General features: G+C 43.0%; 1 protein-coding gene across 5 annotated transcripts; it reads right to left on the bottom strand.

The window, feature by feature from the left end:
• Positions 1-637: 637 nt before the first annotated feature.
• On the bottom strand, positions 638-22,157 carry cluha (clustered mitochondria (cluA/CLU1) homolog a). 5 transcript variants are annotated; one of them, XM_038693625.1, is made up of 28 exons: positions 20,513-20,612; positions 16,849-16,899; positions 15,976-16,169; positions 15,584-15,755; positions 14,772-14,915; positions 14,503-14,630; positions 14,144-14,298; positions 13,367-13,492; positions 10,099-10,246; positions 9,918-10,010; positions 9,219-9,653; positions 8,646-8,905; positions 8,145-8,557; positions 7,266-7,367; positions 6,505-6,605; positions 6,233-6,385; positions 6,078-6,140; positions 5,742-5,986; positions 5,542-5,626; positions 5,299-5,452; positions 5,043-5,182; positions 4,868-4,948; positions 4,171-4,296; positions 3,915-4,036; positions 3,724-3,817; positions 3,494-3,628; positions 3,322-3,395; positions 638-2,841 (listed from the first exon to the last, which is right to left on the bottom strand). In XM_038693625.1, exons 3-28 carry the CDS (start codon positions 16,147-16,149, stop codon positions 2,715-2,717), a joined length of 4,050 nt encoding a protein of 1,349 aa, XP_038549553.1. In that variant the 5' UTR covers positions 16,150-16,169; positions 16,849-16,899; positions 20,513-20,612; the 3' UTR covers positions 638-2,714. The 5 variants fall into 5 exon arrangements, with proteins under 5 accessions (XP_038549553.1, XP_038549549.1, XP_038549550.1 ...); XM_038693621.1 differs by lacking the exons at positions 16,849-16,899; positions 20,513-20,612 and adding an exon at positions 21,824-22,157; XM_038693622.1 differs by lacking the exons at positions 16,849-16,899; positions 20,513-20,612 and adding an exon at positions 21,824-22,156 and having other exon boundaries at positions 8,232-8,557.
• Between the last annotated feature and the right edge of the window lie 405 nt (positions 22,158-22,562).

Genomic DNA, 22,562 nt, shown 5'->3' with positions numbered 1-22,562 from the left:
TTGGGGTAGATATTAGACTACGTGAAAATGAAATGATCTGTATGTAATTTTATATTCATATTCAACACTTGCTTTGCATTTCAGAAAGAGAAAATATGCAAATCATGTGAAAGAATACACTTTTCTCTTTGTATTATTAAACCACATTTCTTCTTGTTTTATTTCCACTAATGATGCTTTAACAGCTAAACTATTGAAAACAAAAATGTAACACTGAACTCTGAGTGAATTTGTGTCTCCAACTAAACAGAAGCACTGTGTTATAAGATCAACATAGAGCATCTCTGTAGACAAAGTTTTGATCATTCATGACTTTATTCTAAATCGTAAACTATTAAAATACCCAAACAATAGACGTACTCTGCTGGGATTTCAAAAGGTAGCAGTTTGTCATTTTGGACCATAGAATTAATTTCTGGAGGGATGCTAAAAAATAAAATCTGTCAACTGCAGCATTTGGGGGGTTTTGTGCACTTCCACTGCAGCATCTCCCATCATTCAGGTGAATGTACTGTGTCATTCACAAGGAGGCAAATGTTAGAGTGCCACCTTATGGACACCGTTAGTAACTGTTGAGCAAGAAAAACAAAAAGATGTCAATTGACTCAAAGAAACTGAAACAAATACAAAAACAAAATCAAGAAGCATATTTCACATTTATAAATTGTCAAGTTATTGCCTCTTATGACCATGGCTCCATTCAGAAGCATAGATAATAGGCACGATATACACCACACTTGGCTATAGATGTTATGACATGTTTTAGTAGCACAATCAGGAAAATCACTGTGAAGTGATTCACTCGGTCTGAAGAGCTCACCTCTTCTTTAACTCCGCTTACTTATTTATAAAGGTAATTCAGCCAGTACAGTAAGTAGTCCACCATGCATGTGTTGTGCCAAGTAAAAACAACATGTCTGAAAAACAATCAGCTCCAGCACCATCTCTCTATTGCTTTAATCACATACATTTAGACACGGCAACAATTAAGTAACAAATTGCCATGGGAGGGGTACATTGCATGTATACAAGCGCAAACAAACCTTTATCAGTCTTTTGGTACATCACATTGAGGCAGCCCTTCTTTTGTCCACTTTTGGATAGTGATCATCCAAACAGCACGAGAAAGTGCACTAAACACTGCTCAATGAACAGACACGCCTGGCTCACTTACATATGAAAAGATGAGCAAATAATGGAAAAAGGAAAACAAAACACCCAGCAACAATAAATCAGTCACTACAGCCAATGTTGAGCACCTGTCCCAAGGTGAGAAGGTTCATTTTAGTACCAACATTGGTGGCCATGAATGTTTTAAGAAAAGAGGCTTCAGCCATCCAACAGGTTTACCATGAGTAGAAAAATAAAACATTTGGAAAGCCTTTTGGAAAGCCTTTTGGAAAGTTTGCTCAACCCCTATTTTAACTATGCAACAGCAGAAGCAGCAGTAGCCCTGGCCAATAGACTTTCTGGGCTACACAAAGATACACACACACTGTCACACATACATACAAACATACATGCACATATTCTCTCCATGTGTAAAAATAGAAGATTGGATACAGCTAGTATACTTATAGATAAATCTACTGCTTAAGGTGGACGTTTCAAATCTGCTCTTTTTTCCCCATTAACATCAATCAAGTATCTGTCTAAATCCGATAAAGATTTATACATCTTTTGCCACTTCTATACATTTTCTATAAAACAGACATGGCTTCAATTAACTGATGATCAACAGGCCTAAAATACTCCATAATTCTCCAGTGCACTTTTACAAAATCCATTTTATTTACTACAAAAAGAAAAAGAAAAAAAATTCAAGCAAATTAAATCAATCCGGTTGAAAGCTCACTAATGCGTCTCTGTATTGCTTGCTTGGAAAAACAGGGACCATAAGACACAGCAGGCACCCACCTGGGATGTCACAGTAGTAGAAATGATAGAACGATTACATTAATTAAACATCAGGGACATGTAAGAATGATGGGTGACTGCTGCAAAGTGGCTCAAAGAAGCTACTAAGTAGAAGGGAATTTACATTCTGAAGCCCCACTTGAAAAATCTCAAATTTTGTGACTATATTTCTGGTCTTAGTGCACAGTAGAAAGTACCCCTGAGTTCTAGGACAGGGTAGGTGCTTTTTCATTTAGAGCACCGTTTAGGGGAAGGTTCGTGGCTGGCTACATGCCTGGGGGTCCTTCAAGGCTCTTTAGCAAATGGCAGGGGCAAATATGGTCCTGGGCTAACAATGCTGTGGGAAGTCTGAGCTGAGAGGAAGTGTTATTGGGGGAATATGGTACAGTGGATAAGGCTCTGGTATACAATGACATGGTCATCCTTGGTCTCCCTCTCCCGGCTGCAACCACTCTTTCATATGCCATTGTAATTTCTAAGCAGCTAACACCTTCATCACCAGGTTCTTGGGCTGGAGATTTTTTTTTTTTCCAGATTGCATGTTACACTGATTCTGTGTTGTTTGCATTTTCTCCTCCCTCCCTTCCTACCTACCTTGTAGAAAATCCCTGCTCTGTATTCCTTTGTCCTACAGTTCATACAGTTTGATCTCTGGACTGCCATGACCCATCCCTCCCCTTGTTAATTTCACTGCTCAGTTCTCAGGTCCACAGATTCAATGACATGGCTGTCGCATCACCATCCCACCCACTCCTCCCCCCATAGCAGAAAGTATCAGTGTTGAGGGCTTTTAGACATTAATCAATGGGAATTTTGTCTTCTAGTTCCAGTGGGCTATCCTCAGCGGGCTCCTCAATCTTTCCCAGCTCCTGCAGCTGTTGCCGCCTCTGCACCTCTGCCTTCAGGTTCTCCAGATCCTTTTGGCTGAAAGGGAAACACAAAAAAATAATATATTTCTGGTATAGCTTGACCATTTGATGTTGTCCATTCATATCTCAAATCTATTATAAAATGGCTTATATGAAGTCCTCATCAAACCCACACAGATGTGCCCACTTCTGGTCCTGAAGAGCCCCAGCACGGCATGTTCCCCACTTGTTCCATAGTTATGAAGAAGGTAGTGAAGGCACTACAGGGGCCAATTTACTGTGTATTGGATGATACTAAAACCTACTGCAGCTAAAACCTTCATCGGGTTTAAAATTAAATGGGAATGAGAAAATAATTATAATGAACCTTTCTGTAAAGCCATTTTGAGGGATAGCTTCTTAATATAATCTAATGAAATCCAATCCAATACAGTTACATTAATTCCAAGGTTGTGCATTGTGTCAAATTTCTGTTGTGTCTCAAGAACATATTAAGTCCCTACAGGTGTTCAGGGCATTAGGTTTCTCACTTTACCTGAGCGGTATAAAGATGATGCCGTTGATAATGTTGAGCTGTTCCAGGATGCTAGCCATGCTGGGAGCAGTAAACTGGAAAACAAGAGGGAAATAAAAAACATAGCATCACTACTAAATGGTGGAGATAAAACAGACATAAGAACAAAAACGTGTCTCGGCCGAGCAATCACCTTGAGGGGCATGATGCTGGCGTTGGAGCCGTTCTTGTAGATCTCATTCATGGTTCTCTGCAGAGCTACAGCCTGTTGGGTGAGATACTTCAGGTACTCTGAGCTCTCCTTGGTTTTCTCATGTGCCTCACCCATCTAAGAAGAGAACCATATATATTTAAGATGTCACTTCATCACAACTGATAAAAGAAAAGTCAGTTCCCAGCAGTGTAGAGTCCGACAGGGCCCACCTGGTTCTTGTAAATGGTGTAACCCTCCTTCTCGTGCTGTAGTGCAGAGCGGAACTCGGCCTTACTCTCATAAACCCTCGCGACCAAATGATGGCTAAAAAGAATAACAAGGCACACATCCTGTAAGTCATCATATTAGTCAATATTAAAGCTACTATATATTTGCATATGGATGATGAATCTCTCCCCACCTTAGGGCCACTTTGAGGGACCGGGGTCCATGGTATTTTGTGTTGATGGTCAAGGCGTTCTCCAGGAATCTCAGTGATAAATCGTACTCCATCACTCCGTGCAGCACCAGCCCAATGTTACTCTGTGGAAGGACAGCCAAGAACAAAGGCATTAAGTCTGTTAGGAGAGCACTGTACACCAAAACATTTTCCTGTGGTAGGTTAAATTTTTAAAGACTTAAATTAGTCTCAAAGCTTAAGTTAAGACTTGACTCACGTCTAGCAGTGCCATCTCTGGGTGGTCTTCCCCGCTCACCAGCAACATTAGGTAACGAGCGCGATAAAGCAGCTTCAGGGCAGTCGACAGCTGGCCATTGGCAAAGCAGTACAGAGCCAAATGCATCTGAGAAGTGAAGGGAACAAACCAGAACATACAGATTATATTAAGAGAGGAATGGTTAAACATCTTCAGCTATGACTGGGCAGCCAAAAATGTTATCACGAAAAAATATCCTCATCATTCAATACCGATTATTATCACGATGAGTCAAATCATTATTTCTTTCAAGTTTAAAGGCTTGAAAATTGAAAAAAACAAACTGTTAACTGTGGTTTTAACTCAATGCCCAGAACATGACAAACACTTTCCAAACAGTGGACCACTTAACAAATTTGAGATAGAACATTCAAAACAATTAGGATAAAACCTAATTTCAACAAATATGCATAAGTAAAATTATGTAAAATCTTTTTTCAGTCCCGTTTCCTCAACAAAATATCTATAGAAAAATAAAGTACTAATTTGTTCGTGATTCAAATTATTTAAATTAAACATTAATTGGGCATTTGTTATATTATTATTGAGAAAAACTATATCGTGATTATTATCATTATTGTTTTATTGCCCTGCCATATCATTAGCATGAGCTAAATACTTCATACATATACTTCATACATATACTGTGAAAACTTACATATTCTTGAATTGTGTTGGGGTGCTCAATGCCGAGGACTCTTTCACTCATCAAAACAGCCTTTTGCTGGTTGCTGAGAGCCTGCGGGTTAATACACAAATACCATTTAGTGACATGCAATCAACTGGACACTATATCTAGCTCACAAAGTAAGAGCTGACATATTTCCTCCTACCTCAGGGTGGTCCCCCATGATGTAATTAAGGCGTGCCAGCAGGCGCAGGCAGGCACAGATCTCTACATGCATGGCTCCGTACACATTGTTGAAGAGGTTAAGAGCCTCGTTGATCAGCTCACAGCCCTCCTTCAGAAAACCTGGGAATGAAAAGGAATGGTAGTTCTTAAAGTTAAGGGTCTTTTTTATTCCAAAATGTGTTCAGGTCTGTAAATGTTTATGTATGACTCAATATTTTGACATAAACATGTGTCACCTTGCTGCACTTTGGCCTGTCCACTCTGGAAGAAGTGGAAGGCATCTGAGGCTTTGGGGTTCACATGCTTCACAACAGGGAAAATATTCAGGATGTCTTCCTCTGTGAAGGCAGGCTTGTGGCGGCTGTCAAAGTTATACTCCTTTATCAGGATCTAAAAGGCAAAAGAAAAGTAGAGGAAACCTCATAAAGGCGATGGGTTAAAGAGGTGTCAGGGGTCACTATAGTCTAACTGAGTGTTACCTGGATGCCAGTTTTGACTGAAATTTCTCTGAGGAGAGTGATTTTCTGGAGGCCGTATTTCTCCACCACTTGGTCCACACTTTCACTGCACAACAAAATATTTGTTTGACAGGACATTTGCCACCAATAAAACACACAAAATGGAAAGTGGAAAAAGAGAGCTTTAACATTTGTTTCACACTAACAGATGGTGCCCTCACCACTGTAGGGTGAAGTGATAGTAGCTCTGGGCCTCAGAGGCAATGCTCTTCCACAACTCGCTGGGCGTCAGGCTAGCCCACGCCGTGTTGTCACCGCCGCCGGGGACCCTGTTGCGACGTTTGCGGCTTTTGCGGCGCGACACCAGCTCGTCAGGAGGTAGGTGGGCCACAGCGTCAGGGAAGGAGCTCAGGAAGCAGTTTAGGAAATGGCTTACAGCGGCAGAGAGGGCAGACAACTCCACACCCTAACACAATGATGATTTAATACATTAATCAAAATAAATGTAGGTTTGTCTTTTGAAAGAGGCTACACGATGTATGTTGGGTGTTACCAACCTGGAGGTATGTCTTGAAGATATGTTTTGCACATCTGGTGATCAGCTCACTGATTCCTATTCTCTAAGGTATGACAAAAGTAGATACTAGAATGACAAAACACAAGGGCACAAAGTATGTGACAGCGGTGTTTGGATTCTGGGCTTCAGACTCACATAGAAGTGATCTAGCTGGGTTTTTGCGGGGGTCTTGTCCACAAACTCCAGAACACTGCCCAAATAGCGAACATTGATGCCTCTCTGGCGCAAGGCCTCGGTCAGGGTGGCTCCATCCATGGGAAGAGCGCTGTGGTCTAAACAGTCTTTAACCTGGTCATAAAACATGCACACACATATATATGACTTTAAACTGAGACACACAACCAGAAACTTAACCCCCTACCCCCCTCTCCCCAGTATGACATGGATCTGTTGGGCGTGTCACTGACCAGCGAAGGGATCTGACAGGACACCAGGAAGGCAGCAGCGTCTTTGAGAAGCTGCTTCTGCTTCTGGACATCATCTGCGCTTTCGTCTGGGAAATGCACTCCTGGTTCAACAACACATACACGCACGGTCACTTCTGTGCTTATATTCTCTTGTGAACAAGTGTCATTTGCTCCAAAGATAGCTTGTAGGAAATTACACTGACAAATCTGACAATTCAGGGAATGAAAAGGGATGAAATACTACAGTTATCTTGGCTGCTCTACCACTAAAAGGGTAATAGTTGAATTATCACTAATACTGCAGTTTCATAACATATCATCTCAAAAACAATTTGAGCTGAACACTGACCTGAATTCATTTATTGTCTTGGACTGGTTTGTCTTGAAACAATCTTTCTTGTTCCCGCCTTTAAAATTGACATATCCTAAAGCTGCCCTAAAATCTTCCCCATGTATGATTATTAACCAGCTTTAATAATCCACAAAAACAGGAATGACACTAGCGGTCTAAAACAGCAGTGCTGCAGCTTTTGGTTTTAGGTGTTGTGTCTGAGAATAAGAATCCAAATATTTCCCAACCTTTTCTTGCTATATAATGCTACTGCAAAAGGTTATTTTTCATCTTTGGTGGCCTCCTACATAGCTCATTGCAATATCAGTTCAACTATTTGTATAAGTAGCTCTCAGTGTTCACGCACTGTAAAGCTATTGTCAAGCTTTGTCGTGGTTCATATATGACTAATCATCCTTGTCGTGCTTACCTGGGGAGAAGATGTCGGGGTTGAAGCGGATGTCAAAAGACGTGTTGCTGATTGAGCCTACTGCCTTGCAGGCATTGAGGACCACCTCGCGGCTTTTGGGATCTGTTTATAATTAGGAGCATATAGAAGGAAAAGAGAAAACTGATGACTAATGGCTCACTAATGTCAAGAAGCCAATTTTCTGTCACTTCCAACTCGTGTCATTACTTATCTTATTGGTTTACAGTGCACATTAATACACAATGATGTAAATGTGCCAGAGTTAATGAGCCAATACAGCTGATCACACAATACAGACAGTATCAGTGATCTTATAATTCCATTTGTTTTTCCAGACAACTTCAATCATAAAATAGTGATTTGATAAGCTTACTATAGACATGGACTCAGTCGAGTACCCACCACCATTTCAAAGCTTTTGTTAAACAACTATAATCACTACAGATTAGGTCACTCTGTTTGACAAGCACATTACTGTGATTTAGGATCAACAGAGCAGCACACAAATCATTGAACATTTGGATTAATGGGCATTCAGTAAATTAGGTCAAATCACCACTGCAAAGGCAGGCTGGAACAGTAAGAGATTGTTGATTTTAGGCCAACACTCTTCCCCCACTGCAGGCTGAGGACTGAGCATGGACAGCTAGCCTGGTGGAAACAAGCCACTACGACTAATTTAATGCGCTACCTGATACTCTGCTGCTCTAATGCTATGGACACACACACAAAAAGGCATTTTCTCTGAAGTTAGCTGCGTTAAGACAACAGATTCTTGGTTAAATACTTGATAGAACATTTTTTCTATGCAATTATCCCACAAGAGTAGCTCTCCCTGCGTTGTCCTGGCCTTATGTTTTGGGGGATTTTTGGACATACCAATACAAGATCCATCTTCGGCAACTAAGGTCTCCGCCAGCTCTTTGGCCTGAGCTAATCCTGGAATACTTTCCTCAAGCTCCTTACCCTCCAGTGGGCTCTTGCATTCGCCATTATGGGTGGCTGTGACATCTAGAGGCCCGTTTGTGGCAGGCGTCGAGGAGTTTTCTTCACCGTCAGTCGCTGCCTGTGAGGCAGCAGGGGTGGTGTTGTCTGTCTGGCTTGTGCTGTCTGTGGAGACCGCTGTTGCACTGGGAGAATCTGATGCAGTGGTTTGTGTCTGGGTTGTATCAGAATTGCTTTCTGAGGTTGTTTCAGATGTTTCTGTGATAGCAGGTGTATTAGTCTTAGTGTCCTTGTTTGCTTTCTGTTGCATAAGCTGCAACGCTGCCATTTTCATGAAGAGAAGATATCTGGGGAGGGACAAAAACAGTTAAACCACATGTAGACAACTCTCCTGATGATGGAAATGTGATGGTGCAAAACAGCACAGACTTCTACCTGTGTTCAACAAACGCCTCGATGAGCTCTTGGCGTAGACAGGCCAGGCGGTGGCGGTGCTGACGGGGGAAGCCTTGGCGCTGGCTCTCTGGAGGCAGCTCCTCTCCATCCACAGGCAGGAAATTGAGGTCAGGAGGGAAGGTACGAAGAAGGTCAAGGATATAGTGGCGGCCATCATTTCCGATGATGCCCTTACACTCGACAGAAGAGCACAGCTCCACTGTCTCGTTTTTCTCGTTCAGCACGTTGTGCCTCTGGACCTACAATTTACGCCCAGTAAAATTTACTTGTTGGAGAGAAAAGGGATCTAACTACATAGTCTGTTGTGGGGTTCATCGGTCTCAAAGTAATCAGAAAAACAAGCCTTAAAGATTAAGGCAGCCCATATTCTAAATTTTTGTAATTGTCAACAAATGAAAGATCTACACCAACAACGTGTCTTAGCTGTTGTTGACAATAAGAAAAACAAAGAATATCACCAGACTTGCCATTTAAACATAAAAAAGGTATATACACTGTGAAATAACTGGATTATCCCCAAGTTAAATAATCACTTAATGGATGGTTACTGACCTTAAGTGGCCTGCTGGTCTTCTCCAACAGCTCCAGGTATTTGCTGTGAGACACAACCGTCTTTCCAAAGTCAATGGAGCCGTAGATGACGCTCTGCTCCTGCTCACGCTCCAGGATACCGGGGATGATGGACTGGGCAGTGACACGGTAGCCTCTGTAGTCCACCACTACTGTCCCCAGAGTGTAGAGTCCCTCCACGTCCACTGCCCCATAAGCCCGTACACCATTCAAGTCATTGGTGGGTGCGGCGTGGGCGGCGGCATCCCCACCCAGTTCTCGATAGTGGTCCCGCACGTCGAAGCCCAGGCTGAAGAAGATGTTGTTCCAGATGAACATCTGCATGCGTGTTTCCTCACCGGGGTTGATGGCCATTACGTTACCGTCAATGACTGCCATGGCGCCTCGAGTGGCAGCTGCTGCAAAGTCACTGTGGACCTGCAGGATAAAAAAACAAACTGTATTAGTGATTTCGAAAAAGCTGTTACACATTCAAAAGCTAGATATTTACACATGATATTGTCCATTAGCAGGATGAGTCAGCAGTTTGGGTGATTCATCATCATCTGGTCTCCGCTGTTGGTTGTGTAAAGCAGATTCTGTGCTTGAAGGTTGATTTAACGGCATCTGTTTTACCAAGTAAATCCGCTATAACCTGAAGTACATTCACACAATGGGACACAAAAACCCGGAGGGCACTACCTTGAATATGGCCCTCTCCCTCAGCAGGCGTTCAGGCAGGTTCTTCCGGGGCAGCTCTCTTGTGGTCTGCAGCTCCTCGTTCCAGTCTCTGGTCTGAAGATATAATGGAACAAAAAACGTATTAATACTAGAAACAAGTTCTTGATCTGCCTGATGTGCTGCTGTGGTCAGCTGTGCCCACCTGTCCAGGTATGTGCTCCTCATAACCCAGGCGGGAGGTGTAGGCGTCCTCAGCTCGAACACAGTCCATTGCGTGGTCTACCTGCGGAGCTGTCCAGCTGTACACCTGGAAAGGTGTGGCTATCCTCTCAAACGGGTGTCTCTGGACCCTGCCACAAAAACACAGGAAAGAAAAATTGCATTCATTTGCGCGGGCTCTTTTCGTACATGAGGCAGTTTATCTGAAGTTCACTTTGTGTGTTCCTACATATTCAAAACTTAACCAACCTATAATGAGAACTACAGAGTCCTCAGCCGTATTTCTTATTTAGTTTGTTTTCTTTTTGTGCTTTAAGACTTTGACCTACAGCATCCAGACCAGATCTTGAATGTAAAAGACAATCTGTTTTCACCTAGTTAAATAAAGTTAATAAATGAACGAACTTTAGAATGATCACAGAAAAGAAGCACTTTAAAACAGAAATGCAACAAAAGCTGGTTTCGACCAAAGGAACTTTACCCCGGAAAAAGGAACCTTTGGAGGAACTCACTGCATTCCCACCGTAGGGACCAGGGTCTAAATGTAGTTCTGGGATCTTCATTTTACCCCCTAAAAAGACCCTGCTCAGGGGGTAGTCCTTTCCGAAAGTACCGGGTACTTTGGGGGGGGCGGGTCTTGCCTTGCAGTGAATTTCTGAATGGGCGAGTAGAGGCTACTGGCTTTAACTGGAGAATGTTGAGTGTTTGTCTGCTACTGCTCCTCTCTTTTCCACCATTGTTTGCAAACCAATAAATCACAATCAGCAGTCAAATAGCACACGTCTCGCCACTCTCTGAGATCAATCGTCGGCATTAAATGTAAATAGCAGCCAGCCTGGGTGTGTTTACAGCGAACAGCTGATGGAGTTACTACTGGGTCCAGAGTTGTTGTTTTTAAGTTATTAGTCAGGAAGTTTCTACACAGAGCCGAAGTCGGCCTCCTCTTCAAAACCAGCTGAACAGCTGATTACAGCAGGTAATAAAGCTTGTTAAAATTACGTTCCTCCGACACTCAGGCGACACAGACGTGAGTTTGTTACCCTTCCAAACTGTAGCAATTTTATTTTTGCGTTGTTTTATCTGTGCTGGAGTTATTTTAAGAACTTGATGGTTTTATCCAGTTTGTTATCCACACATGTCTCACGGATGTCTGCCTGAGATCGTATGTCGGCATTAAATTTATAGCTGGGAACAGCAGCCAGCGTACAGCAGTGTGTTTACAGCGCAGCTGATGGAGTTGAGCTAAAAACGTTTCGGGTTACGTATGTAAACCTTGTTCCCCGAGAAGGGGAACGAGACACTGCGTCGGTGACGACACTATGGGAACGCCCCTGGGCATGGCAGGGCTGAACTTTGAATGAAACTACTCCAATCCTATTGGTGTTACTAGAACGGTAATGTGTGACGGCGTAACTGGAGGGGTTATATAAGCACGCCGGCACATAAGACACATTAGCCCTTTCTATGAAGCAAGGCACTCCAGGCGGGGTGAGGTGTGGTGGACCGACGCAGTGTCTCGTTCCCCTTCTCGGGGAACAAGGGTTACATACGTAACCCGAGACATTCCCCTTCGAGGGAACGAGACACTGCGTCGGTGACGACACTATGAGAACGAGATACCCACTTAGGCCGCACCTAAACCCCGCCTGCCCCCAGCGTGCAGAACCTGACGGCACGACTAGGAGGAGAGCGCACGGGTGTCGGGTGCAGAAGAAAGGTCCAGACTGTAAAACCCGATAAAAGTGTGAGGGGTGGCCCAGCCAGCCGCATCACACAAATCCTTGAGTGACGCCCCTGCGAGGAGGGCCCTAGAATCCGCCATGCCTCGAGTAGAGTGCGCCCATACGGCCATAGGTGAAGGCAAACTGCGCACCTGATAGGCCAGGGAAATAGTCTGAACGATCCAGTTGCTGATGGTGTGTTTAGAAGCGGGGAGCCCAGCCTTGGGGGACCCGAAACACACCAGCAACTGGTCTGCTTTCCTCCACTGGGAAGACCTCAGAGTGTAAATACTCAGTGCTCTGACAGGGCAGAGCAGATGAAGTCTCCCGTCACATGAGGTGGGGGATGAAACGCCTGCAGCACCGTGGACCCTGCCAGTCTGGCCGGAACCTTAGGGACATAACCTGGACAAGGGTGCAGGATGGCCCTGACCCTCCCCTGGGATAACTCCAGGAGACACCGAGTGCACCTGGAGATCTCCCCCCCTCCTCAGAGAGGTGATAGTGAGGAGAAAGGTCATTTTAAGGGTCAGGTGTTTGGCCTCAGCCGACTCCAGGGGTTCGAAGGGGGCCTCAGCCAGTGCTTCGAGAACCACTGCCAGGTCCCAGGTGGGAACCCTGGAATGAGTGACGGGTCTCATCCTCCGGGCTCCACGGAGGAAGCGCACAACCAGCGGAAGCCTCCACAAGGGCTCATCACTCAGAGGGGCGTGGAATGCTGCAATGGCAGCCACATATACTTTGAGCGTGGATGGGGAGAGGCCAGCGGAGAAACGGTGCTGGAGGAACTCCAGTATCACAATTACCGAGCAGGTAACTGGGTCCACCGCCCGTTCTCTGCACCAGGTGGTGAACACATTCCACTTTAGGCCGTACATCCTTCTTGTGGACGGGGCTCTGGAGCTGAGCAGCGTTTCGACTGCTCCTGTCGTCATTTTTGTGCTGCTTTCATTTTAAGAACTTTATGGCTTTATCCAGTGTGTTATTAAATGTGTAACGAACTTTATCGCATGCCTCCTCATTATACTCCCACACAAAAAAGCTGCTTTAATGGTCAAACACAGCCTGTAGTTTTTAATTATATTCCAGTCAAATCTGATATTTTTTATTTTTATAAATTTATAAATGTTGCTCATGGATAGAGGTTACAAATAATGATGCCTGATCATTGCTGTGTACAGCATACAGGCCTACAGCCTACGTCAGCTGGTTAATTTGCCTAATCTTCGCAGGTCTTTAGACCACGGTGGAAATGCACACAACAGTGGGCTGAAGGAACCATTTAGTTCCTTGAAAAGAGATCTGGGGACTTACAAGTCCCGGGTACTTTTGGTCGAAAAGCGCCTTATAGTAAAGGGAAGAAGTTTTTGTACAGTGCAGAGAGAGTAGGGAAGGTTGTGAATCAGCAGGGATACACTAAGGTTTTAGAAAAGATAACTTTGTTGTTTTGAATTCCTCAGACACAATAAAGTCAGGATGAAGGGGAGTTGACTGCTGACAGGGAAACTAAAGGCGAAGAGATGTTTTTACCGTTTCTTCTGCAGGGCAGTGAAGTTCTTCTTAAAGGCAGGGCTGATCTGGCTCAGCAGCTCCACCAGAGAATGGCTCAGGAAGCTGGGATTGGCTGGTTTAGGATTGAAGGTATAGGTAGTCGATCTGGAATACACACAAGCACATTTTTTATTATAGCATGTTATTTTGGCTTTTTTTTTTTTTATAACAAATATTTGTCTCACTGACAAAGAAGAGCTGTTGTTTATTGCCATGAATGCCAAAGTGTATTAGAGAGAAAAACTTCCCAGCAAATAAAGCCTGGATCAACTTAGTTTTTCAATTTAAACATACGCCCATCTAGAAATTACAAAACCCTAAAACACAAAAAAAACATATAATGGCTGTGATCCAGAAAGATAACTCTGCTCCAAACACCGCAGCATCTTTCCCAATTCTACTTCCCAGTGTAATCCTATTAGACCTCATTAATTTGACTGTTAAATCCTAAACTAATCCAATATTAATACATCAGTGTTTGTGCTGTACATCTATATCAACACTTACCACACTATTACTGACAGAGTAACTCACACTTAGGATAAGCTAATCATGGATTGACTGCAGCTAAATAAATTCATTTAATGGCATCTTGAATGACAAACACTATGGAGCAGCGTAAGTCATTATGCATAACAGTAACTGACAAATACTTTGTGTGTAAACCATGTATGAAGAGAATGCGGAGCTTAGTGGCAGAGAGACCACTGCAGTCAAAACATAAGGAGCTGTAAGGAGACTGAGATATTGACTGACTGGTTGAGGTAGAAGCCGCGTGTCGAGGCAGTGACGCTGACATGGCGCTCCTCCACAGTCACCATGTACAGGTACATTAGGTCACCGTGCATCTTCCTGTTTCCAGGTGGAGGGTTCCAGCCGCTCATGGTCAGGACCTTCAGGCACTGCAAAGGCTGTTGGGGTGTTAAAATCATTAGCCAAAAGGAAAGAATAAAAAATAAAAAATAAATAAATAAATAAACAATGCAGTTGCTTATTTGACTACTGAGACTTTAAGTTTGAGTTTGGCTTTTACTATAAATGGTATTGTTTGACAGAGAATATATAATTTCCGCAAATTGGACCACATGTAGGGCCAAGACTGCGCTGCTCCTCACCTTCCAGTCCTTGTTCTGTGGCTGGAGGGGCACCAGGGGGCGATCTTTGCTGCCGGGCAGGATGTGCTCTGGAGGCGTGCAGTCAATCTGCTCCAGCTCGTTGCCCTTTTTCTTCCGCTTACCGCTATCTGCAGCCACATGAAAACAAGCAAGGTGAGCGCCTGCAGTCCACCTGCCTGTTTTGTCCGCCATGCTTAATACTGTATATTAACATGCAGGACACAGGCTGTGCTGTCCACCCTAAATGTCACACACACATGGTGTCATACCTCCGAGGTCTCCATCAGTGAAGATGCTGAGGAAAGAGAGGGAGTTGCAGTCCACTCCATTGTAGGCGTCTGAGGGGTCCAGACTTTTCAACAGGTCTCTGATGTGACGCACATGGATGCGGGCCTCGCGCACTGTGTACGGCTCTGAAGAAACGAGTGAGTAAAAACAAAAAATGGACAGTGAGTGGTTGGTAAGTACCAGATCTAGCTAATGAACACTTGTAATGAACAGTAACTCAATTTAGTTTAGTCTTTGCCAACAAATGAAAGCTTAAAAGCATAATGTATTTATCAATTAATACAACTTTCCTGTATCCATCTGTGTGATGGTGAAAATCTAACATCACCAGATTTATTGTGGCTGAGGTTGAGAAATGTGACACAGGTTTGTCAGGTTGCACCTGCTGTCTGACTTGAACACCTTCATTAATGTTATACTTGTTTTCACACTACCTGGTTAGGCAATGACAGTTTCATTGCATACCAACGACGAAGGGGTGAAATGCAACACCAGATGCTTTGTCATGTTTGGTGTAGTTTCAAGCGTATGGAGCGTTACAGTTTGTAACTTTATGTACATCCTTAACAGACATTTTATGAACTTCTACTTATTCTTTCAGGGAGGACAGTGACTATGAGTATCGTCTATTAAACAGGTAAAAGTTCTCTACATTGTCTAGAATAGTGCAAGTACTGTGATTACAGCTTGACCTTTCCAAGTAAGTATACATATTTTATTTTTCCTCTTTGCACCTCAAGGGCAAGACAAACAAATAAGTGTGAAGAAAAGAAGAAAAGCCTCTGAATCTGACCTTCTACCACTTTGAGCAGTGAGCCCTCCTGCAGGCCCTCAATGGACTTGAGCTCTGCAAAGTTGTCGAGAACATTTCCGTCCAACTGCAGGGAGAAGCAGGTGCGGTGGCAGGTGTCCTCACGGTCCATCAACACCTGATGGATCTCCTGTACCATTTCCTGGGGAGAGACCTGATGTGGGGGAGGGATGGAGATTCAATGATATAGAGTAAAGCTTCAGAAATAGGTGCAGCTTTAGTTAGGCTGAATTGTCTATTTTCTAGTTTTAAATACATTTTTTACATATTTTTCATGTTCATACTGCAGTGTAACCAGGTGTTCAGACCAAGAAAAAAAATACAAAGGTATTAACCAAGGCCTAAAGAATTGATGCTTGTGAAAAGCAAATTACCTGCAGGTCAAATGGCTCTGTACCCGGTGCCTGGACCTTAACAGTGAAGCCTGTGTCCTGGATCACTATCACTTCCTGTTCGTTAGAGTCCTCTCCTCCGTCCGTCTCACCGTTCCCATCCTGCTTTGATTCTGACTCCTCCGTGTGCCCATGAGCCCCATCACCATTCACCATGGCTGTATCTGTACTGTGCCCTGCAATGGAGGAGACACAACGGGTCATCAGCGAACTTTACATCTTGTGACAGAGAATTCTGAACAAAGACACAGTTAAAAACATTCAAACCACTTGCATGACTCAGACATAAAAATACAATACAAGCAGAGAACTGCTTCAATGACAATCAGATGTGTTGTGGACAAACAGCTCTGTTCTCCACAATCTACAGCTGCCATTACTCAATAATCTGACAGGGAACACCACCTTCAGCCAGCCAGCCATGCAAAGCAAGTTATCATGACAACATAAACACCAGACTGTTTTCTACCACATGAGAACACAGAGACAGCTGCCAAGCAGCCAGGTCACAAACAAAGCACACCGACCCAGAGGCTGGATGACCTAATCAATGACGTTCTGAAGTATTTATGAATGGGTGAACAGAGCCAACAAAGCTCAGCTACAGTACACCAGAATTATGGTGTTACTACATTTAATTAAATTGCAATTGAAGACTCAATTGAAGACTCCACGACTTAACTTCTAAAAATCATCAACTGTACAAGCATCATCCGTCAAAAGGAGGTCAAACTCCTTAAACTGAAACTAAAACACACAGATCAGTAATGATTGTGTAAAAACCTTTGACAATAAGTAACCCAGCGTTCTTTTTCAGCTGATCCAGACAGAAAGTTTCTCATTTCCAATACCAACCTGCTGAAACCAACACTGTTGCAACACTGGAGGGAGCTTAGCCAGGCCAGCCTTGAGGGATTGAATACAAAAGAATTCAGCATTCACAAGAGAGAATTATTGGTCACTTGCATGGCTGACTGTGGTAAATACAATGCCTGCACGTCTGCTATTAACCATTCTGCAGCTGCTCTTACTCCTTTACTCATTATCTTTATAAAATAAGCATGAAGTGGAAAATCTGAACTAATGAATGAAGACCTGGTCTCATTATTGAAATGATTCATCCATTATATTTATTATGATATAAAAGGTGAGACGAAAACAACATGAATAAAAATTATTAATTCAAAAGGCGCAGGGGCATAGGATATGGATGTTAAGACACCTGTTTTCTCTCACTGGGACACAAGTGCTGCCAGCCAGTGTGTCCTTGCTCACTGTCAAGGGTAAACAGCGTCAGGGTTACTGAAGAGACAGGGCCAGAGGGAGAGGAGGGGTCTCATAACTGGACCAGGGTGGAAATGAACGGCAATGAAACAGTGGAGGAGTGGGGGAAGAGAGGGGCGATCGGCCAAGCTCTGAACAGCAAACACAACAGCTTCAGAGCAAAGTTAACAGAAGAGAATAAAGGCTTAGTCTTAAGTGTTTCATTGTAGCAGTCTTTGTTTTCAGTATCAGTGCAGAACATTTTATTTGTTATCAGATCCAAGCTCTTTTCTGAGATTGAGACAATGCATATGGCTTACTTTAGCAATTCTCCTTCTTAAACCTGCAATACCTGGTTTCTTGGCCAGCAAACAAAGCGGAAACAAACTGTGAGCACAAAAATTACATGTCTTGATATGTTGAACGTGTTGGAAAATGGCTGCTTATTTACCCATAACATTATTATTTATTTTCTTTTTGCTCCGTTTTTGATCTCCACCAGCTCCTGAAGGAAATATGTCTCTTTAGCTGCTAAATGCTTCACTGTGTTAACTAGCTAGTCAGCAACTGTGTCTGTCTGCTGTTGAGCAGATGGTGTACAGTGTGTTTTTAGAGTTTTTTTTGTTGAAAACAGCCACCTGCTGCAGCTGAAAACGACACTATGAAAGGTGAGAGTGAACCAAAACAGTACAGTTTAGGGCCAGACAGTCAAACAATGAGCTGAAACGCATGATAAAGCATTAAGCTGCAGATTCAGGTGACAATTCTCTGTAGGTTCATCACTACAAGCAGCCCACATCACACTGGTCACATAGTCTTTGTAGTTAACTCCTAAATTATGACAACAAATTATGGTTCAGTTATAAGGGACAACAAATGGAGGCGGTGTGGTGCAATAAGGAATATCAAATAAGGTATTTTTATGTTTTTAGCCAATAGCATTCACCACATCAGTCAGGCAAGAGTGCCAGAAGCACTTTGATTGATGATGCAATCCAGCAGCCCATGTGTTGCAAAACTGACCCATTTTTCCCCACATCAATGGAAGAAAGTTCAGTAGGAAGAGAGAATGGAATGGTCTAACAGTGACCAGGCCCAATCTCACGTCTGATACGGTTTTAAAAGGAGGAAGGAACAGAAATAAAAATGCCTCAGAGGTGTCATATTTTTACTACATGCATTTCCTGTTGAAATGAGAAGGTGGTGAGACATAATGGTGAATGTTAGAGTGAGAGAAGTTGGAGAGGCAGGACTGCCCAAAATCTGCCGTCTCTGGTTAGCATTTTTTCCATTAAGGGATGTCTGTGGAAATCCATTAAAGATATTCCATTAAAGCAAATGTGATGTGATAGATACCCAAAAACATAATTTCTTGTAGTTTATTGTCAACCATCAGAGGTTTTAGAGACTCTCACGGTAACATCTAGTTGGGTTAGGCTGATTGAGCATGACTGTTAAACGGCACCCTTGGATTTAGCAGATTTTTGAATCACTGTGATAGGAAGTATGACAGGTATTTAGTTCACTTGATTGGCTGAAAACATCCCCATCTAACTAGTATTAAGTATTAATGTATTCAGTATGATATATAAGTGTTTCATATGCTGTTAATATTTCTGTATCATCCAGCCCTATTGCATCATATTAAAAATATAATTTTATTTCACTTAAAGCAAATATTTTGGTTCAGCTAAGACATATTCAACTCAGCTTTAAATCTTAAATCCTCATTAAAACTCAACCGGCCAGCTTGTCTTAGTTCCAAAACTTGATCAACTATCAGTAATTTGAAATTTATTTACTTTTAATTTGCAACATTTAGAACAGTTAAAAAAAGATACACAAAAAAACAGATCTGAGAGGCTCAATCAACCAAAATCAGTAAGCAGTGGAGTAAAGATGTGTCATGACACCACACGACCTGAAGGGAATCAATAAAACAAGGACACCAATCAGGTAAAGACAGAAGAGAGGTAAAAACCAGACCCAACCTTCCTCTGACTCAAACTGTTGGCTGAATTGATACTTTGAAATTAGCTTCTCTTTAGTTCGTTACCCTGTCCCACACTTCTCTTGATAACAAAAAATAAATAAATCCCACAACCAGCTATCTATCCTGCAATGAATAAAATAAAAACACTCCTCAACTATAAAATAGCATGTGATAGTTTTAATCATACAATTTTGAGTTTAAGTTACAATTTTGATAATTAAGTGATCAATTTAATGCATTTACAAGCAAAAATGTCAAACACTCCTTGGTTTCGGCTTCTCATATGAGGATGTGCTACCTTTCTCTGTTTTATATTATTGTCTATTAAGTATCTTTTCAACTGTTGATCCAACTAAATAAAGCATTTAATTATTAGCCTACATCATGGGCTCTGGGAACTTGTGATGGGCATGATAACTGATAATGAAAATAATCATTATTGGTTGATCGACACTATAAAAGCTGCAGAGGGAAATAAATCAAAAACACAGATGTTTAGCCTGGATCATGAGATGACTTCTTCAACAGGAAATAAAAAAAAACAAAAAACATACTGCACAGCTTATTCTCTTTAGGCCTTGCAATAGATGATGAATACAGTAGCTTTAACTGTGGTGACAGAAACATGTAGCCATGAGGAGTAGGGCCATGGTGTCAGTGATTCCTGGGTTGAACCAGGTCACTCTTCACCCCATGGGACCATTAAACCCCTTTAAACCACTAATAGTGGCCCTCACCTCGATCTGTCTGCTCTGCCGTGTGCGGCTAGTATGTCCTCCTACAGTCCAGGATCATCCTTGGCATCAGACATGTTTAGGCCATCTATTCTGTCACTGTCTTTCATGGAAAATTTCGATTTTCTGTTAATTTTTTAATCATCTGGGCCATAAAATGTCCATTCCTAAAGTGCAAGATGATACCATCAGGTTGCTTGTTTTGTCTGACCAACAATTAGACTAAACATATTAAGTTTATCGTCACATAAAACAAAGACAAGAAGCAAATACTCATCACTGAGAAGCAGCAACCAGAGAATATGTGCCATTTTGCTTTAAAACCAAAGAAACACCGTTAATTATCAATCAAAAAAAAAAGCTGTCATTGCTGTGTTCATTGACGAATCGTTTTAGCTGTAAAAATGGAAAATCCACTGCTCTCTGTGGGCTTGTGGGAGGACTGAAAGAATAGACAGCACATACAATAAGTCATCATCCAGTCAAATAACCAAAATAATTAACATGCAATCAGCATAAACTCACTCACTCTGAAATGACACAGGCAGAGACAATTCAAGGTCCCACATGTGACACACACACACACACACGGACAGGCTGCAGCGCTGATACTTGGTGCTCTATAAGTTGTGTAACGTTAACTTCACCGGCTGACAGTCCACGTCTCCGTAAAATCTGCGTCTAACGACAACGTCCTGCTGCTCGCTGCTCGCCGCCGCCGCCACGACGTATCTTACAGTATACTCACCAGCTTACACGGCTGTTCATGTATTATTAGCGTAACCTTCCCTCTCACTGTGCATGCACCATCATGACTTTTCTACGACAGCCAGCTTCCGCTTCCCGGTCGAAGAGGGACACTCGATCTAATCTTCCGCGGCGGGGGAGGAAGGGGGAGTAGAGGCGTTTCCACCGTTCCCCGAGCACTTCATCCAGCTGACACCTCTTAAAGTGCACTTTTAAGATTAAAATAGGAGCTAAAACATCCTTCACATAGCCAATCTGACACACATCCCTGAGATAAAATGACTTCACGTGTACGAACCCCCCTTTGTTCGTGTGTGCAGTGTGCAGCTCCACTGAAGGTGACCTTCAATTCATTCCTCTGGCATGCTGTTACCGGCTGTTACCGAACATGTGCGTCAACACGAGTTAGCACAAGACAATACAGGTGCTATAGACCCGGGTATGTTTGACCTGATAGACACCCGTTTTCAGTGCCTGTTGTCTTCTTTTTGGTAGCCTGACGCGACGCGTTGACAAGTGACACGAACGGCTTCTCAATAGTTAGCTGATTAGCCAGTGAGCTAACTAGCTGCATACTCAATGAGGGAGGCTGATGTTAGCATCCCGGCTAACTTGTTTGGGTCAGCCTGGTTTGCTTGCAGTGTCAGTTTAAGGTTGCTTTAACCCATGGATGTAGAAGTGGATGTGATCCTGTGGAGGTTGCTAGCTTGCTAATTAGAACAGATGAGTCAAGACATAGCCGTTATCAACACTAGACAGCTAATTAGCAGATGGTGCAAGGTGGACCCTCTAAACTTGGAGAGTCTACCAAGGAGGTGGTTGGAGGGGCAGAGGAGGGATAAACCACCACAGACCTTTGGTCTGAGTCATATAAGTTACCAAAGCATATAGAGGTAAATGTCGTCAGCTTTAGTGAACAACACATTGAATAAACCACACTGTTAACAGATAATGCACAGGTATACTGGCTGTATGAAGTTGTACCGTTACTGTGTACATGCTGATAGGTGTAATCAGTGTATTTATTATGTCTGTTAGGTGATTTAACAGCAGGTCTGAATGAGTCAATAGTCAGTCTACTGCAGAGTCTCACCACAGCCGCAGGAATCCTTCAGACGTGTCCTGCTGGTTTCTTTGCTGTCCTGGGCTCCATCCCCGGCTTCATCCGCAAGATCAACCGGATTACAGTTAGGCACTGACGCCGGGATGTCATCTGTCTTGCTCACCATGGTCGGCAGTCAGTGTGGCAAAAGAAATCCCCAAGCAGCGTTGCTTGATTATGTGAGTCTGTGAGCGAAATTAGTAAAAAATCTGCTTATCCGGCTAACGCAAGCTAGCTGGCTACATGCGAAGGGTACAAGCTTACAAAAACAAGTCTACCGAGGAAGGACAGTGCTGTACATGGTGGTGATCACACGTGGTTTCTCCCCTCCCCTTGACCTCTTTGCCTTTGCGTTGCACTTCCCCACCCACTCAGCGTGGCACTACGGGAAGCCACATGAGACAAATTGTTATTTTTACAAACTGCTCTTTGAATTTTTGTCGTTGAACAGTGTAGATTTTCTTCTGCATTGGAAGAAAAAATGAGAACAGTGGCTCAGTGGAAAGACAAAATCAACACAAATACTCTTACTCTTAATTATTAACATCACAAAAATTGACTTGACTGACCTTTGACTTTTGCAGCTCACTGAATACAGAAGTGGCCTCCACACAACTCCTTGTTGACCAAATTATGGATATTTAGCTGAGGCCAGATAAACATAACCCCCAACCCCAATTGGTAAATATGCAACATAAAATAACAACACAACACAGGGACCCTCTTCGAG

The sequence above is a fragment of the Micropterus salmoides genome, unplaced genomic scaffold (assembly GCF_014851395.1).
Source record: "Micropterus salmoides isolate LMB-PRFRI ecotype aquatic unplaced genomic scaffold, ASM1485139v1 Ms_hic_scaffold_3, whole genome shotgun sequence".
In the NCBI taxonomy this organism is placed as follows: Eukaryota; Metazoa; Chordata; class Actinopteri; order Centrarchiformes; family Centrarchidae; genus Micropterus; species Micropterus salmoides.
The sequence above is the reverse complement of the archived record's forward strand: the minus strand, read 5'-3'. Positions and strand labels throughout refer to the sequence as shown.

Excerpts from the sequence above, each read along its gene's own strand:
- cluha (XM_038693621.1), bottom strand. The coding sequence starts at position 21,959 with ATGGTGAGCAAGACAGATGACATCCCGGCGTCAGTGCCTAACTGTAAT. Across the intron at positions 16,170-21,823 it reads GAAGGATTCCTGCGGCTGTG|GGCACAGTACAGATACAGCC; the intron begins GTGAGACTCTGC and ends CCTCCATTGCAG. Across the intron at positions 4,037-4,170 it reads CAGAGATGGCACTGCTAGAC|AGTAACATTGGGCTGGTGCT; the intron begins GTGAGTCAAGTC and ends GTCCTTCCACAG.